The 18451-nt window shown below is 39.3% G+C and overlaps 1 protein-coding gene across 4 annotated transcripts in view; it reads left to right on the top strand.

The window, feature by feature from the left end:
- The window catches only part of COL21A1 (collagen type XXI alpha 1 chain), a 214792-nt gene that overhangs the window by 151747 nt on the left and 44594 nt on the right, over window positions 1-18451 (top strand). For 3 of the 4 annotated variants that reach the window (XM_043907044.1, XM_043907043.1, XM_043907045.1), the window contains one exon: window positions 13078-13131. In XM_043907044.1, coding sequence (XP_043762979.1) covers window positions 13078-13131 — 54 coding nt within the window. Of the gene's footprint in view, window positions 1-13077; window positions 13132-18451 lie in introns of those variants that run through there. The other variant, XM_043907047.1, reaches the window with a different exon arrangement.

Here is an 18451-nt window from a genome sequence, read left to right on the forward strand (position 1 = left end):
ACTATGCTTTCTGTCACTAGAGTTTTGCTTCTTACAATGTCAATTAAATATAATCATATAGTATTTAAGGCTTCGCAGGTGATGCAGTGATAACGAATGTGCCCGCCAAAGCAGGAGACGTAGGAGACGAGGTTTCAATCCCTGGGTCGGGAAGACCCCTGGAGGAGGAAATGGCAACCCACTCCAGTATTTCTTGCCTGGAAATATTTCACGGACAGAGGAGCCTGGTGGGCTGCAGTCCATGGGGTCGCAAACAATTGAATCCGGCTGAACGACAGAACACACGCGCACACACCATGCTTAGTGGTATGGATATATGACAGTTGGTTTCTTCATTTATCAGCTGATGAACATTTGAATTGTTTCCTATATTTGGCATTTATAAATATTATTGATATGAATATGCTTATACACATCTAGATTGGACATGGTTTCATTTCTCTTGGGTTGATACCTAGTAGAATTGCTGCATTGTATGGTGAGTGTATATTTAACTTCCTAAGAATATCCCAAACTATTTTCCAAAGTGATTGTATTATTCGCTATTACCATCAGCAATTCAAGAGAATTCTACTTTTACCACATCCTGGCAACACTTAATATTTGGTATTTTAACTCTTTTTAACTCTTTTATTTGGTACGTAATAGTATCTCATATGGTTTTAGTTTGCATTTTTCTGATGACTGACAGGGTTGGCATCTTTTTATGGGCTTCTTGGCCATTTGTATATCTTCTTTTGTGAAGTGTCTATTCAAAACATTTGACAATTAAAAAAAAACAACTTTTGGTTGTTTTCTTGTTAATGAGTTGCAAGAGTTCTTTGTACAATAGATCTTTTATCAGACATGTATTTGTAAATATTATCTCCTGACCTTCAGATTGCCTTTCATTTTCTTAATGGTATTATTCAATGGGAAGAAGTTTTTAACCAGGATGAAATCTAGCTTCTTAGAATTTCTTTTTGCTTATGTCTTTGTGTTGTCTTTAAGAATCTTTACCTAAGGTCAGAAATTTTCTCTTTTCTTCTAAAAGAAAATATTTTCAAATGTTCTAAATGCATATATAAAATACTATAGTTTCTAACATTGTACCACTGTAGCTTACAAATGGTGTGATCACTCACCTAGAGCCAGACATCCTGGAATGCAAAGTCAAATGGGCCTTAGGAAGCATCACTATGAACAAAGCTAGTGGAGGTGATGGAATTCCAGTTGAACTATTTCAAATCCTAAAAGATGATGCTGTGAAAGTGCTACAGTCAATATGCCAGCAAATTTGGAAAACTCAGCAGTGGCCACAGAACTGGAAAAGATCAGTTTTCATTCCAATCCCAAAGAAAGACAATGTCAAAGCATGTTCAAACTATCGTACAATTGTGCTCATCTCACACGCTAGCAAAATAATGCTCAAAGTTCTCCAAGCCAGGCTTCAATAGTACAAGAACCGTGAACTTCCAGATGTTCAACTGGATTTAGAAAAGCAGAGACAAGAGGCCAAATTGCCAACATCCACTGGATCATTGAAAAGCAAGAGAGTTCCAGAGAAACATCTATTTCTGCTTTATTGACTATGCCAAAGCCTTTGACTGTGTGGACCACAACAAACTGAAAAATTTTTAAAGAGATGGGAATACCAAACCACCTGACCTGCCTCTTGAGAAATCTGTATGCAGGTCAAGAAGCAACAGTTAGAACTGAACATGGAACAACAGACTGGTTCCAAATCAGGAAAGGAGTTCATCAAGGCTGTATATTGTCACCCTGCTTATTTAACTTACATGTAGAGTACATCATGTGAAATGCCAGGCTGGATGAAGGACAAGCTGGAATCAAGACTGCCGGGAGAAATATCAATAACCTCAGATATAAGATCACACCACCCTTATAGCAGAAAGAGAAGAAGAACTAAAGAGCCTTGTGGTGAAAGTGAAAGAGGAGAGTGAAAAAGTTGGCTTAGAACTCAACATCCAGAAAACTAAGATCTTGGCATCTGGCCCCATTGCTTCCTGGCAAATAGATGGGGAAACCATGGAAACAGTGAGAGACTTTATTTTCTTGGGCCCCATAATCACTGCAGATGATGACTATAGCCACTAAATTAAAAGACACTTGCTCCTTGGAAGAAAAACTATGACCAACCTAGACAGCATATTAAAAAGCAGAGACATTACTTTAACAACAAAAGTCTGTCTAGTCAAGGCTATGGTTTTTCCAGTGGTCGTGTACGGATGTGAGAGTTGGACTATGAAGAAAGCTGAGCACCGAAGAAATGACGCTTTTTTTTTTTTTAACCAGTGAATATGCTTATAACTTTAATAGTTTCTATCTGAAAAAAATTACAGGCTTGAATCTGTGTTTTCCAGGAGCAGGGAAAACCATCCCATCAAACTAATTATGACAGTAATTTGGTAAATATACATTTTTTTCCATTTATTTTTATTAGTTGGAGGCTAATTACTTTACAATATTGTAGTGGTTTTTGCCATACATTGACATGAATCAGCCATGGATTTACATGTGTTCCCCATCCCAATCCCCTCTCCCACCTCCCTCTCCACCCGATCCCTCTGGGTCTTCCCAGTGCACCAGCCCCGAGCACTTGTCTCATGCATCCAACCTGGGCTGGTGGAATTGATGCTTTTGAACTGTGGTGTTGGAGAAGACTCTTGAGAGTCCCTTGGACTGCAAGGAGATCCAGCCATATCATCCTAAAGGAGATCAGTCCTGGGTGTTCTTTGGAAGGACTGATGCTGAAGCTGAAGCTCCAATACTTTGGCCACCTGATGTGAAGTGCTGACTCATTGGAAAAGACCCTGATGCTGGGAGGGATTGGAGGCAGGAGGAGAAGAGAATGACAGAGGATGAGATGGCTGGATGGCATCACTGACTCGATGGACATGAGTTTGGGTAAACTCCAGGAGTTGGTGATGGACAGGGAGGCCTGGAGTGCTGTGATTCATGGGGTCACAAAGAGTCGGACACGACTGAGTGACTGAGCTGAACTGAGTCACTGGAAAAGACCCTGATGCTGGGAAAGATTGGAGGTTGGAGGAGAAGAGAACAACAGAGGATGAGATGGTTGGATGGCATCACCGACTCAATGAACATGAGTTTTAGTAAGCTCTGGGAGTTGGTGATGGACAGGGAGGCCTGGCATGCTGCAGTCCATGGGGGCACAAAGAGTCAGACACAACTGAGCTACTGAGCTGAACTGAGTTTACAAATTTAGTTCTATGAACCATTTTGATGATTTTAATTCCTGTGTGATATAAAAGTTAAAGTTCTTTTCTTCCCTATTCTCCCTGGAGATCTGGTCATTCCAGTGCCATTTATTGCAAGGTTTTCATTTCCCATTGAATTACATGAGCATTTTTGCCAAGTATCAATTGATCAATATATGTGTTAACTGATTTTTGAACTCTTGATTCTGTTTTACTCATCTGTGTGTGTGCTAAATCACGTCAGTGGTGTCTGATTCTTTGTGACCCCATGGACTGTATCCCACCAGGCTCTTCTGTCTATGGGATTCTCCAGGCAAGAATACTGGTGGGTTGCCATGCCCTCCTGCAGGGGATCTTCCCAACCCATGGCTCAAACCCATGTCTCCTGTATTGCAGGTGGATTCTTTATGATCTGAGTCACCAGGGAAGCCCAGAATAAGTCTTGAAATTAGGTAGTTTAAGTCTCTAAATTTGTTTTTCTTTTTAAAATTGTAATAAATAATTGAGGTTCATATAAGCTTCACTTAAGTTTTAGTATCAGCATGAAATTTTCTAACAACAACAACAACAACAACAAAAAAAACTGCTGGGGCTTGTTAAAGAAATTTTTTAGTTTGGCGTACTTTTGTATTTATAGAAAAGTTATAGATAAATAGTACAGTGAGGTTTCCTTATATACCTTACCAAGTTTCTCATGATGTTACTATGATGCATTTGTCAAAACTAAGAAATCAGTATTGTCAAATTCCTATAAATTAATCTGAACTCTATAGTTAATTTGGATTTCATTAGTTTTCCATGAAGGTCCTTATTCTGTTCCAGGATCCAATCCAGAATACACCACGTTCCTTTTTTTTTTTTTTTTAATCATGTCTCCTTAGTTTCCCCTTATCTGTGATGATTTATTAGTCTTTTCTTACTTTTTATAACAGTTTTGCAGAGCATTAGTTAGGGCTTCTGTTAGAAGTCAGTCAGTTCAGGTTTGTCTGATTAGATTGGAATTATTTGGGGGTGGTAGAGAAGGATAACAGAGAGATGAATGTCCTTCTCATTACATCAGAGTAAATACTACCCACATGTCTAATCATTGGTATGTTACCCTTGGTCCCTTGATCATGGTGTTACAGTTGACCCTTGAACAACACTGGGGTTGTGGGCATAACCTTTCCCGCAGTTGAAAATCCAAGTATGATTTATAGTCTGCCCTTTGTGTTTGTGGTTCCTCTGTATCCATGAATGTGAATCCATGGATGATTCGACCAACCGGGAATCATGGGGTACTATATATATAACTTTGCTAGCGTGTGAGATGTATGCTAGTCAGAACATTCTTTGGCATCACCCTTCTTTGGGATTGGAATGAAAACTGACTTTTCTCAGTTCTGTGGCCACTGCTGAGTTTTCCAAATTTGCTAGCATATTGAGTGCAGCACTTCAACAGCATCATCTTTTGGGATTTTAAGTAGGTCATCTGGAATTCCTTCAACTCCTCTAGCTTTGTTTGTAGTGATGCTTCCTAAGGCCCACTTGACTTCGCACTCCAGAATGTCTGGTTCTAGGTGAGTGATCACACCATCGTGGTTATCTGGGTCATTAAGATCTTTTTTGTACAGTTCTTCTGTGTATTCTTGCCACATCTTAATATCTTCTTCTTCTGTTAGGTCTATACCATTTCTGTCCTTTATCATGCTCATCCTTACATGAAATTTCCCTTGATACCTCCAATTTTCTTGAAGATACCTCTAATCTTTCCCATTCTATTTTTTTCCTCTATTTCTTTGGGTTGTTTACTTAAGAAGGACTTTTTATCTCTCCTTTCCCTTCTTTGGAACTCTGAATTCAGTTGGGCATATCTTTCCCTTTCGCCCTTGCCTTTCATTTCTCTTCTTTCCTCAGCTATTTGTGAAGCCTCCCAGACAACCACTTTGCCTTCCTGCATTTCATTTTCTTGGGGATGATTTTGGTCACTGTCTGCTGTACAATATTACAAACCTCCATCTGTAGTTCCCCAGGCTTCTGTCTACCAGATCTAATCCCTCGAATCTATTTATCACCTCCCCTGTCTAATCACAAGTTATTTGACTTATAATATTGTAAATCAATTATATATCAATAAATATAAATACATAGATGAGGGGAAAAGACATGAATATATAATTCTTAAGGTGAAAAAAAGATGTAAAGTGGCCCTTAAATGTACAGAGATGTTCAACTTCACTCATAATAAGAGAAATACAAATTGGAGCTATTCCAAGGTACAATTACCCACCCATTAGATTGACAAAAGTTCAAAAGCTTGAGTTAAAAATCCATTCTTCTTGTCAAGGCTGTGAGTAAACAGACAGTGTCATATATTGTTGGTATCCAGGCAAACAGTACAACTCTTACAGGGATATGTGTGAAAATAATTGGGGCAGGAAGACTGGAAAGTGACCCCCACCTGCTGGTGCTGGTCTTTTTTAATTCCCGACTTTTGAATGTGCCTGGGAGCTATGACTTGCTTCTAACCAACAGGTGTCACTCCTGTAATGATGGTACATTATTAGGGGCTCCATTTAGAGCCTACTTGCTCAATTCTGCCAACATGGTGAGTTAATGTGAATGTAGATACTTTTGCAGTCAGACCTCTAGAGGATGAGAGCACAACCCAGCAGACCTCCTGGTTACCACTTTGTAAGACCCTACTAAGAGAACTGGGCTTCCTAGGTAGTAAAGAACCCACCTGTCAATGCAGGAGACATAAAAGATGCGGTTCAATCCCTGGGTCGGGAAGATCCTCTGGAGGAGGGCATGGCAACCCACTCCAGTATTCTTGCCTGGAGAATCCCATGGACAGAGGAGACTGGGGGCTACAGTCCATAGTGTTGCACAGAGTTGAACATGACTGCAGTGACTTAGCACGCATGCACACACACAGATAACTCAGTAAAGCCATGCCCAGACTTCTGGCCCCTGCTGCTGCTGCTGCTGCTAAGTCGCTTCAGTCGTGTCCAACTCTGTGCAACCCCATAGACGGCAGCCCACCAGGCTCCCCCATCCCTGGGATTCTCCAGGCAAGAACACTGGAGTGGGTTGCCATTTCCTTCTCCAATGCATGAAAGTGAAAAGTGAAAGTGAAGTCGCTCAGTTGTGTCCGACTCTTAGGGACCCCATAGACTGCAGCCCACCAGGCTTCCCCGTCCATGGGATTTTCCAGGCGAGAGTACTGGAGTGGGGTGCCATTGCCTTCTCCGTCTGGCCCCTAGAAACTATGAAATAATCAATGTGTGTTTTTTCAAGTACCTAAAAAGTAATTCATTTTTCCTAAATTATAATGCCAAACCATAGCAGTCAAATAGAAAAATGACATATTATTTGAAAATAGTGTAGCCTGAAACCAATCATAAGAGTTAAAGAACTGTTAAAATTCCACACTCTTTGATGGCAGTAGAGCAGCTAACTTCTCTGGATCTTCCCTTCTGTTTCTAGAGATGTTCAAGTCACTTTCACAAAGACTCTTATTTTATTTTCCTAAAAAAAAACAAACTATGAAGTTGAGAATATCAATGTCAGTTTGAAATTAAAATCAAATTAAGAGTAATTAAAGAATTTACCCCAAAGTGAACAGTCCTTTACATGGCACAGCCTGAATTTCAGGCCTAGTTTGTGTGATCCCTTTATGCATGATGCATTCCAAATTTCTTGTCTGTTTATTTGGTTAGCCAGGAGGAGCTTACCCAGTCTTACATCTTTAATACATTCTCTGGCATGCTAGAGTTTTGTTTACATACTAGGAATAAACCATGGAATAAGATCAAAGGTAAATTATAGTGTTTAATAACAAAGTAAGGATCTTCTTCAAAATTAAATTATATTTTCATGGTCACACACCTTCCGCCAGATTTTGAGGGTTGCAATGGCCACATACTAAATTACTCATGCTTTCATTTTTGTGGGTAAGTACCAAAGACCATCACATGAAAGGAAATACACATGCAATGCAAATTTCACATCTCTGTTTTTGGTTAAATTTGCTTTTTAAAAATAACTGGTTTGCTGTAGAATAAATAATCTTTGACATTAGCTACAGAGACTGGATTGAGGAATAATGTTTAGCATGACATTTTCTATTTATCTTATATCAGGAAGGAATTAATAATATAATAGCAAAGTGATAAATTAGAGGTAGAGACATGCTACATGCCTTTTTTCCTACCAGCCAAACATACTGGTGTATGCCAGGATCTCCAGGTCATGAAAGGAATCAAGTGATAAAGTTAAGTTCTGGATACAGTACTGAATTTCATACAGTAGTTGTGTGTAGCATTGGAAAATTTTATGGATGATAACTAAGCAGAAATCATCCTTTCATTTCTCAATGAAACCTTATTAAAACAGTGAAGAGATCATTCCTAGGTCAAGATTACTGGCCATCATCTGGTCACAATTACCCTGCATAATCTTCCGACAGCATTTGCAATAGTTCTGTCCACAAATGCTGTATCCCATTTCCTTTTACAAATAGCTCTGTCCACAAATAACTCTATCCCATTTCCATTATCTTCCCAAAATTGAGCATTTGAGAATAAATCATCCATTTCTTCTACCTTGATGTGCTCTAGCAGTTATACATATAGTCATATTATGTTCAGCACAATTCTAAACATTCTGGGTGATTAAAAAAACTTCTACAGGATGTGTTTCTATCCTTTAAAGAATGTGCAAGCCAGGAAACCAGTGCTTACATAAATGAGACACTTGCTGAACAGTCTGGCCATTATAAAACTCAGTACCAAGTGCAAAGCCAGACAAAGCCATTGTGGTTCACTAGAGACGGGTGGGTGAGTGCAGAAAGCGTATAGAGTCTCTTCCTTAAGATCTGGGTTCGAACCACGGTGGTTCTCAAAGTGTGGTTGCAAGACCAGCAGTATCAGCACTTGTTGAATTAGAAACTCTCGAGTGGGGTCCACCATCTGCAGTTTATCTAACCCTCCAGATGATTCTGATGCAGCTAGAGTTGGATAGTCTGCTATACATTATAAAGAGCAGATGCTGTTTTATTCATATGATTCTGTATCCTTCTGATTATCACTCTTAACAAGAAGTACAAAGAATAAGAAGAAATTAAATTTTCAAATAATTGTGAAACTTCATTATTGATGTATGTTGCTGATGGTGACTTTTTTTTTAAATACCTCTTAATCAGAGTAACATATTAAGATAGAGTTAATGATCAAAGTAATAAAAGGGGAGGTCTTTACCAACCAAAGTGGTCATGTAATACCAAATTAGTTGTTCCCACTGTTGGACAAACCTGTATGCAAGATAAGAAGCAACAGTTAGAACCGGACATGAAACAAGGGACTGGTTCAAAATTGGGAAAGGAGTACGTCAAGGCTATATATTGTCACCCTGCTTATTTAACTTACTTGCAGAGTACATCATGCAAAATTCTAGGCTGGATGAATCATAAGCTGGAATCAAGATCACTGGGAGAAATATCAATAACCTCAGATATGCAGATGACACCACCGTTATGGCAGAAGATGAAGAGGAACAAAAGAGCCTCTTAAGGAAGGGGAAAGAGGAGAGTGAAAAGCTGTCTTAAAACTCAGCATTCAAAAAACTAAGATCATGGCATCTGATTCCATCACTTCATGGCAAATAGATGGCGAAAAAGTGGAAACAGTGACAGATTTTGTTTTCTTGGGCTCCAGAATCACTGAGGATGGTAACTGCAGCCAGGAAATTAAAAGATGCTTGCTCCTTGGAAGAAAAGTGCTAAAAAGCAGAGATATTACTTTGCCAGCAGAGGTCCATCTAGTCAAATTTATGGTTTTTCCATCAGTCATGTACGGGTGCAAGAGTTGGACCGTAAAGATGGCTGAGCAGTGAGGAATTCATGGTTTTGAACTGTGATGCTGGAGAAGACTCTTGAGTGTCTCTTGGACTGCAAGGAGATCAAATCAGTTAATTCTAAAGGAAATCAAACCTGAATATTCATTAGAAGGACTGATGCTGAAGCTGAAGCTCCAATACTTTGGCCACTTGATGGGAAAAGCCTACTCTTTGGAAAAGACCCTGATGCTGGGAAATACTGAAGGCAGGAGGAGAGGGGATGACAGAGGACGAGATGGTTGGATGGCATCACTGACTCAGTGAATACGTTGTTTTTGTTGTTCACTCGGTTATCTCTGACTCTTTGCGACGCCAGGCTTCCCTGTCCTTCACCATCTTCCAGAGTTTGCTCAGACTCATGTCCATTGAGTTGGTGATGCCATCCAACCATCTCATTCTCTGTTGTTCCCTTCTCCTCCTGCCTTCAATTTTTCCCTGCATCAGGGTCTTTTCCATTGAGTCACTCTTCCTATCAGGTGGCCAAAGTATTGGAGTTTCAGCTTCTCTGGGAGATGATGAAGTAGAGGAAAATCTGGCGTACTGCAGTCCAGGGGGGTGCAAAGAGTTGGATGTGACTGAGCAACTGAGCAACAACTGTTGGACAGCTCTCCTGCCCCCTTTAATTTATATACAGATGATCTAAACTACGGATTTGCTTCACTATGACAATCACATATGATAATACCTGGAGGTGGTGGAAGTTAAGTTACCTAATGACTCACAAGTCTCCCATGGTTCTCAAATCATCAGAATTAGCTGTTCACATAAATTGCTGGGCCCCACCATCCAGAATTTCTGACTCAGTGGGTTTGTAGCAGGGCCTGAAATTTTGCATTTTGGAGAAGTTCCCAAGTGAGATGAAGCTGATCTGGCTTGAGTAGGGACCATCCTTGAGAACCAGTGACATGGGTGGTTCCTCCTGATGTGATCAAATTGGGTCCTGCTGCTCAACTTTTACAAAATCAATACTGACAAATGTTGGAGGAGAGGAAAGTCGCCTTTAATCAGAATGCCAGCTGCCTGGGGAGAAGGTGAACTTGTGTCTCCCAAAAACATCTCCGAAGAGTCTGCTCAGCCATGAAAGCTTTCAAAAGAAGTAGGAAGTAGTATCAGTTAATCACTGGGATGGGGGTCAGAGTCCTTGCTATCCCCACTGCGTGCCAGCTTGGGTGCAAGCTTGTCGACTCCTCATAATATTTCTTTAGATCTTGTCTGGTTCCCACAGTTTATTTGGAAGGTTACTGAACCAGAAGCTGGGGAAGGTATCTGATCATCTGTTAAATACTTATTCTTCACTTCTATTCTTTCATCTCCAGAAAGAATCAAAAAGTTAGGCAAAATATCATGTGATCTAAAGATCTGAAAAGTGTGTCAGGACGGGAGATAAGTAGAACAGAGGGTGCCTGGTTTAAGGTTAGTGTCAAGACAAAGGGACATCTTGCTGAGAGCTCTCTCCTGCAGAGAGCTTTTTCCTGCCCAAAGCTGCAGTACTGATCCTCCAGTGTCAAAATTTGACAGAGTTCTTGTCTCTAATTTTTCAGGCTCTTGAACTTGTAGCTTTTGTGAATCTGACATCCATTTTCGTTTCTCTTTGATATTTTTATAAACTTTTCTGTAGAAATGTTGGGTCAGTAGGACCTCCCTGACCACTAGTTTGGTTTATTTACAGGAAAACATTATCTTTTGCCCCCTTCTATTCTCAACTGTCATCTAGTGCTTGTAAATAAAACTGAAACAGATGAAATATTTGGCTTTAGTTGGTATTTCACTATGCTAATGAAATGCAAGGATTCATAAAAGTGGGGTAAGCACTGTTTATATAATGTGATATGGTTGGATTTTTTTCTAAGGGTGATTGTGTTAGCCAAGTGTTATTGGTTCTCCCCTCTGTGGTTCATTTTTTACAATTTGGGGAGTTCATTTGGATGTGAAATTATGGAAAATGGTGTTGACACATGCTTTAATACATGTATTCTGAGACTCCCCCCTCCCCACCTTTTAAACTTACCTGAACTCAGATATGTGAGTTATTTACAAGAAAAATATTTTCATTTTGGTTTTACTTTCTCCTTTGCTTTCATGTTGAATGAAATGTACTCTCTGGCAATTCACATGTGGCATAATTGTTTGCAGAGAACTTTGCTTGTTAAGACATAATACTTTGCCAAACAGACATACAACCTCATGGCTCTTTATGACCGATAGGTTTTAAGAAGCCTAAAACATCTATTTCAAGGGACTCTTCCCAACTGCCCTGTATTTTTGTCCAGACAGTTTAATGGCCATGTTGATCTGTGGATATTATACATTTTAGGATTAAATTCAGCTAATACTTAAGTAAGCATAATGTCATGATATGTTTTTACATGCTAGCAATGGATTCATTTGGGAAAAACTTATAGCGTGCCAGAAAGTGGATGTAAGATAAGGTGCATAAATAATTTGAGCAGAATAATTTAAAGATATATAACTGAAAACTATTATAATTTTAACAGCTACCTAAAATACACATTTTATATGTTTTTTTTAAACTAATACCAGATTAAAGTGCTGAGTAATTTCAAGTAATAAGCTATAGTAACTACATTCTTAATGAAAGCTTTGTTTTGATTTTAAAATGCAACTCTTGAGAGGTAAGGTCACATATCTGACAGGGTGATCAATTATTTTTTTTTTTAGGATGATCAATTTTAAAGTAAAAGTAAAACTATGGAAAGGACTGATATAAATATGTCACGTTTACTTTGAAGACAGAATCATCCTGTTCTCATAAGAATGAGTATACATGTATATCTTATGTATTCTCATAAGAATGAGTATACATGTATCTCATAAGAATGAGTATATGTTATCTTATAACTACTCAGTTATCTTCTGTCATTTATAGGTTTGATGTTTATATAGTCACCTTATGGATTTCAGAATGAGTTATTTGATGTCAGGAAAAGTTGACATCAATAATCCAGACAACAGGACCTATTGTATAGCAAAAGGAGCTATATTCAATATCTTGTAATAAACTATAATGGAAAAAAAGAACTATAATGGAAAAAATCCTCGAAAACTATATATACATATATGTATGTATACATATATATGTATGTATACATATAGGCTTCCCTTGTAGCTCAGACGGTAAAGCGTCTGCCTACAATGCAGGAGACCCAGGTTCGATCCTTGGGTCAGGAAGACCCACTGGAGAAAGAAATGGCAACCCACTCCAGTACTGTTTCCTGGAAAATCCCATGGACTGAGGAGCCTGGTAGGCTACAGTTCATGGGGCTGCAAAGAGCCGGACACAACTGAGTGACTTCAGTTCGCTTCACTTCATACATACACATATACATACATATACAAATATACATATATGCCTGAAAATGTACGTGTGACTGAATCACTCTGCTGGACACCTGAAACTAATACAGCATTGTAAATTAACTACACTTGAGTTTTTTTTACTTTTTTCATTTATTTTTATTAGTTGGAGGCTAATTACTTCACAACATTGCAGTAGGTTTTGTCATACATTGACATGAATCAGCCATGGAGTTACATGTATTCCCCATCCGGATCCCCCCCCCCCCCCCACCTCCCTCTCCACCCGTTGAATTTTTTTAAATGAGGAAAGAAATCCAGGGGTAATTTTACTTTTTTGCATCTAACGTGCTTCAGTATATATGTGCTGTATGCTTGGTCATGTCCAACTCTTGGCAACCCCATGGACTGTAGCCTGCCAGTCTACTCTGTCCATGGCCAGTGCTCTGTCCAGGCCAGAATCCTGGAGTGGGTTGCCATGCCCTCTTCCAGAGGATCTTCCCAACCCAGGGATCGAACTCAGGTCTCCCGCATTGCAGGCAGATTCTTTACCAACTGAGCCCCTGGGGAAGCTGGTAATGTTGCATATACGTAATGTCACATATTACTATTTTAGTGAGAGCACCTGCAAATGGGATTCTCTGTTTCTTTTTATCATTAAAAGGGAGAAGCAGGACCTCCAGGTGCTCCGGGGCAGGATGGATCTCGAGGAGAACCTGTGAGTACCTTCTGGATTCAGTTCTAAAGGATGACGTTCTTCACCCGTCATGAAATCGTTTGACTACTTAAGTTCTCCTCTTGCCTCCCAGATGTTTTAGGAACTGTGGAATGCTATAAAGTATTAAAATATTCTACCTTCTTTTACAAACTGGGTAAGGCTTTGCTGACAGAAAATTTATGTACTGAATGGATCTAAGTCACACAAATGACAAGCAGGTGCTTGACATGACAAGGAATCATGGCAGTGGACAGTGAAGGTATTTGGGTTTAATCTCTCCTCCTAAACCAGCAGACAGAAAACTGGGAGTTACAGAGTGGGACTTCATCCCCTCCTCTGCCCCATGCCGTCGGTTCAGAGAAGGCAAGAAAAGATCACTTAATCCCTTTTCTCTGACTCCTCGGTCCTTCCTGCTGACTGGTGGGGAGGAAGCAAGGTTTGCTGCACTGAGAGATGTACTCTGTTGGGAAAGCAATTAGTAGATTAAATATCTAAAGTTTGCCCATATTATCTGGATATAATTCTTCTGGTCTGTATTCTTTTCCAATTAAGAATGTATATCATTATGTTATTCTGTTATTTTGCCAGTCACGGAAACTTTGGTTTTTAGAAATATATCCCATGAAGATTGATCTTTACCAAAGATCAAATATTTTTGTGTGTGAAAAACTTTGAAAAACAGGAAAAAAAATTGTATTAGATTTTGTGATGCAAAGGAATGAAGACTCTTCTGTTGTGTGTGATGCTGGTTTTAAGTATTTGTGATGAAGATTTGGGCCCCACTAAAAGGAATATGTTCACTTTATTTGTTCTATAAATGTGGTAGCCAAGAAAATTAGTGGTGCTTAAGTAGGAAGGACAGAGCACTTATATAAACGCTTTAAAGCTAATTAAACACAGCTTGTAGAAGCAGAATGGTGATTCATCCCTGCAAGCAGATTGATAAATGTGAACACTAACTCTTGGAATTAAAATTGAGGATAAGGGATGTATTTTACTGGGAAATGATGATATTGTTTTAAAGTACAATTGCATGCACAGTCCTGTTCTTTGAAACTTAAAGGCTGGTATTGATCAATCCTAACAGTTCTTTAGTCCTAAGGGTAATTTACTTTCTGAGTGGCAAATGATTCTCAGTTAACTTCAATCCAGGTAATAAACTCAGTTCTACCACTTGCTGAATTTATTAGCATTCGTTTCAACCGTATATCACTGTGTTTAAGAGTTATAATCTTTTAGTCATTCATTCAGTAAGCATCTACTGTCTGCTTTGTGCCAGACATTATATCAATTGAGGAGAAAATGAAGATGAATTTGCCATGGTAGTGCCCTCAAGAAATCATATGACACAATAGACAAAAACATTGTATAAAATGTTCTGGAGTGAGACATGAAGTGGGGATGGAGGAGGTTTGCAAAGTTGGCAGAGATGTATATGATGCTAAATGAGTTTTAGGACATCACTGAAAAGGACACATTTTTTTAATAACCATTTTTGGAGATATGATTCACATACTACTGTATAAAATTTATCTATTTGAAGAGTATAAGGATCCATTCTTAAGCAAGATGCTCTCTTGGCCAAATTCTGGAGGATAAATAAGAGTTGTTTAGTTGTTTGGCCTCCTAAGGAAGCAACCTGTAACATGTTCCAAAATATGAGAAAACTGATGTTAGTTGACTGCTTAGAACAGGTGGAGGGGATGGGATAGAAAAAATAAATGAGGTTGCGGACTTCCCTTGTGGCTCAGCTGGTAAAGAATCCTTCTGCAATGCGGGAGACCTGGGTTTGATCCCTGAGTTGGGAAGATCCCCTGGAGAAGGGAAACGCTACCCACTCCAGTATTCTGCCTGGAGAATTCCATAGACTGTATAGTCCATGGGGTCACAGAGAGTCGGATACGACTGAGCGACTTTCACTTTCACTTTGCAGGGGTAGGTAGAGGCCAATACAAGACGTTGTATGTCTGTGCTATTTGGACTTAAATCTGAGAGTTGTCGTGGTCATTCAAATGTCCTAAGGAGGGAAGCAAGGTGTTCAGTGACATTTTAGGAATGTCACTCCGACAGCAGAAGGAGAATGGGAAGTGGGCTGAGGTGGAGGGCAGAGCATGGCAGGAGGCCAGCTGAGCCCTATGGCCCCACCTCCCACTGAAGCAGGGTCATTCAGAGTTGGGAGGGGGAGAGGGCTTCTAATCTGAAATGAACTAAAAAAGCATCAACAATGCCCAGGGGTCAATTGGATGTGAGCAATATGAAAAAGGATGGCTTTCAAAGTCTTACCTCACAGATGGAAGCACAGGAAGACCAAGCAATGAACAGGAAGTAGAGTCAAGAAGGATTTATTTCAGTTGGGGAGGTGATCCTACGATATTTTCAAATGGGACAGTAGCAAAGCCATTTAAGTAAGAGGCCCATGATTTGCATAATTAGCATAGATATAGAAAATGGGGACTAATGTAATTCCAATAAGAAAAAGTAGGTCAAATTCAAGGCAGTTTTAGAAGAATTTCTATGACTACTAGGTATAGTAGATTGAAATGTGGTCCCCGCCAGGATACCAGATCTTAATAACTTAAAACATGTAACTGTTATTGTATCTGAAAACAGGGTCTTGCAGGTGTGATTAAATTAAGGATCTTGTGATGTGGTCTATCCTGGCTTGTCTGAAGGGAAGCGGATCTAATCAGTTAAGAGCAGAACTGAAGTTTCTCAAGGGAGACAGTGATATTGGAGTGACGGGGCCGCAAACCCAAGGGATGCTGGCAGAAGGCAGAAAAGGCAAGGGATGGATTCTCCCCTGGGGCGTCTGGGGGAGTGCAGACTTCCAGCCTCTATAACTGTGAGAGAATAGCATTCTGTTGCTTTAAGCTACCAAGTTTGTGATAAATTTTTACAGCAGCTATGGGAGATGAGTACACTAGTCTAATCTTTAACCACCGTTTATGTCACAAATCTATGTAAAAAGCCCATACTGATACACACCAAACTCTTCATAGCACATGTATTGATTAAAAATATTTGGGTTCAAAGCAAGTAGATAGACAGGTTTAAATGACAATTTGGTTAAAAGCAAAGCTCTTCAATCATTAGCATTTTCTGAGTCATCAATTTTGTTAAACTCTCATGTGTTTTGCAAAACTTCTTTTGCCCACTTCATATTTTTCTACATTTTTGCATTATTTTGTTTAGTAACTTTCATCCCATCTGTCTGCTCTGTACTATTCATCATATTGCAAAATTGGAACAACTTAAATGCCTGATACATTATTGTGTATGTAAACCATAGTATAAAAATATAATATTCTATGTTTACATAAAACATAATGTCTTCCCTGGTAACTCAGCTGGTAAAGAATCTGCTTGCAATGCAGGAGACCCCAGTTCAATTCCTAGGTTGGGGTGGTCCGCTGGAGAAGGTATAGGATACCCACTCAAGTATTCTTGGGCTTCCCTGGTGGCTTAGCTGGTAAAGAATCTGCCTACAATGTGGGAGACCTGGGTTTGATCCTTGGGTTGGGAAGATCCCTTGGAACATAATAAAGTCTGATACTTTATTATGTATGTAAGCCATAATATAAAAATATAATATTCTATGTTTATAGAGAATATAATACTCTCTGAATATACATGCATAAGGAAGAATCTACATGACAAAAGTTTGGTTTAATCACGTTTTGGTTACTTTGCTTGTTTTTCCTCCCCAGTTTGCATTTTGATTCCTGCTTTTTGCTTGTCTGTGTTTTATTTTCTCCTGTGAGCATGATATGGTTTTTGTAATACATTATAAAAAAATAAGGCCTGGCTTTTGCGTGTTTTGCAATGTTTCTTTGTTTTTCAAACATATTAAGTTTGTCAGGTTGTATTTTCATTTTTGTGCCAAGGAATGGCACAAAATCAGATTGCTTCAAGGAATCTTCAGTTGTTGGAAATGTGTTTTCTTAACTTCTTACTAAATCACTCTGATTTTACCTTGTGCAGTTAGGTGGATGGGGAGACAGGGCAGTATGGGAACAGCATCATGCCAAATTTACTTGTAGTTGATACAATAGCTGTGCATATTCATTTTTGACCAAATTGGCTTTTAGATCAAATTATCATGTCAGTCAGCTACTTGGCTTTTGCCGGGGGTTGGTGACCAAGTTACCTGAACTGTCATGACTTCCCCCACTGTTCATCATAGCTGTTCTGAGCAGGTTGGAGCTCTGCAGTGTCTTGTGTTTATCGTAGTTTTTCTTCTTGAGTGTCAGATCCTTCACATCCTTAGTTCTCTGATCACCAGCCCACCCACTGCGCACAGGGCGCAATGTCTCTTGGTGAGGACTCGCAGGCAGGACTTGGGTTCCACTCTTTGCACTAAGATCCCTGGAGCCCCACGAGGATGAAAGGATGCCACACTTCCTGGGTCTATGGAGGTGAGCACATCTTTCTTTGTTAAGAATGCCTTAAGTCATTTTATTTTGCACACACTTGCCGTATCATTTTTCCAGAGATGAAGGTGTGGGGATCTCTGTATTGTATTTGAGGACATTGACTCATAGAGGCTTTTGTTTCATTTCCTCGTACCTTATGAATTCTTGCTAAACCACATCTCATGCTTCTCTTTATAGTGTGTGTTAACTGCTGAGGTGGTCTGAGGTATCATTTACTTAAGAGACAAGTAGGTTTTTTGTTTCATCACCTTTTCTGTGGTGCAATTATTTGACATGCCACCTTATACACAGAGGTCAGAGGCAGAAAATCCTTGAGGGAAGTTAAGTTGAATTGCCATGGTTGTTTCCCACGTGGAATAATCCACTTTATTATACTAGCAATGTGGACGTGTCTTTATTTACTCACTTGGCTTTATCTTTTACTTAAAGGAAAAAGGTAAGAGGAAACAAAACCCCACTAGTTTTGATGTGGCTCTTATTTAATTTGCAACTGTATGGCAAGCTTTTTAAAGTCAGTACATATTTGTAAGATTTTTTTTTTTTCCCCACTCCTCTTTCAGGAACCAGGAGTGGCACTTCCTTGGTATGTGTTGAGTGAAACAACCTTTTAAACCTGATATCTGCTGTTAAGAATTTCACAAGGCACTTAGGGTGAAGGCAACTCACATTTAACAACTGAGAACATTTTGAAAATTAAATTGTCTTTATTATTGTATTAGTGCTAGTTCCAGGGTTATGTTTTAAAACCTGATTGAGAATAACTCTTAGCGTGCACTTTGAATGAAAACACATAAATATCCCATTGGTCTACAGGTGTTACTACAGTTGTAACCAATATATGCAACTTTTTGGTCTCCCAAAGAATGATGTTTGGCATTGTTATGATC

This window comes from Cervus elaphus, chromosome 7, assembly GCF_910594005.1.
Source record: "Cervus elaphus chromosome 7, mCerEla1.1, whole genome shotgun sequence".
NCBI classification, from domain to species: domain Eukaryota; kingdom Metazoa; phylum Chordata; class Mammalia; order Artiodactyla; family Cervidae; genus Cervus; species Cervus elaphus.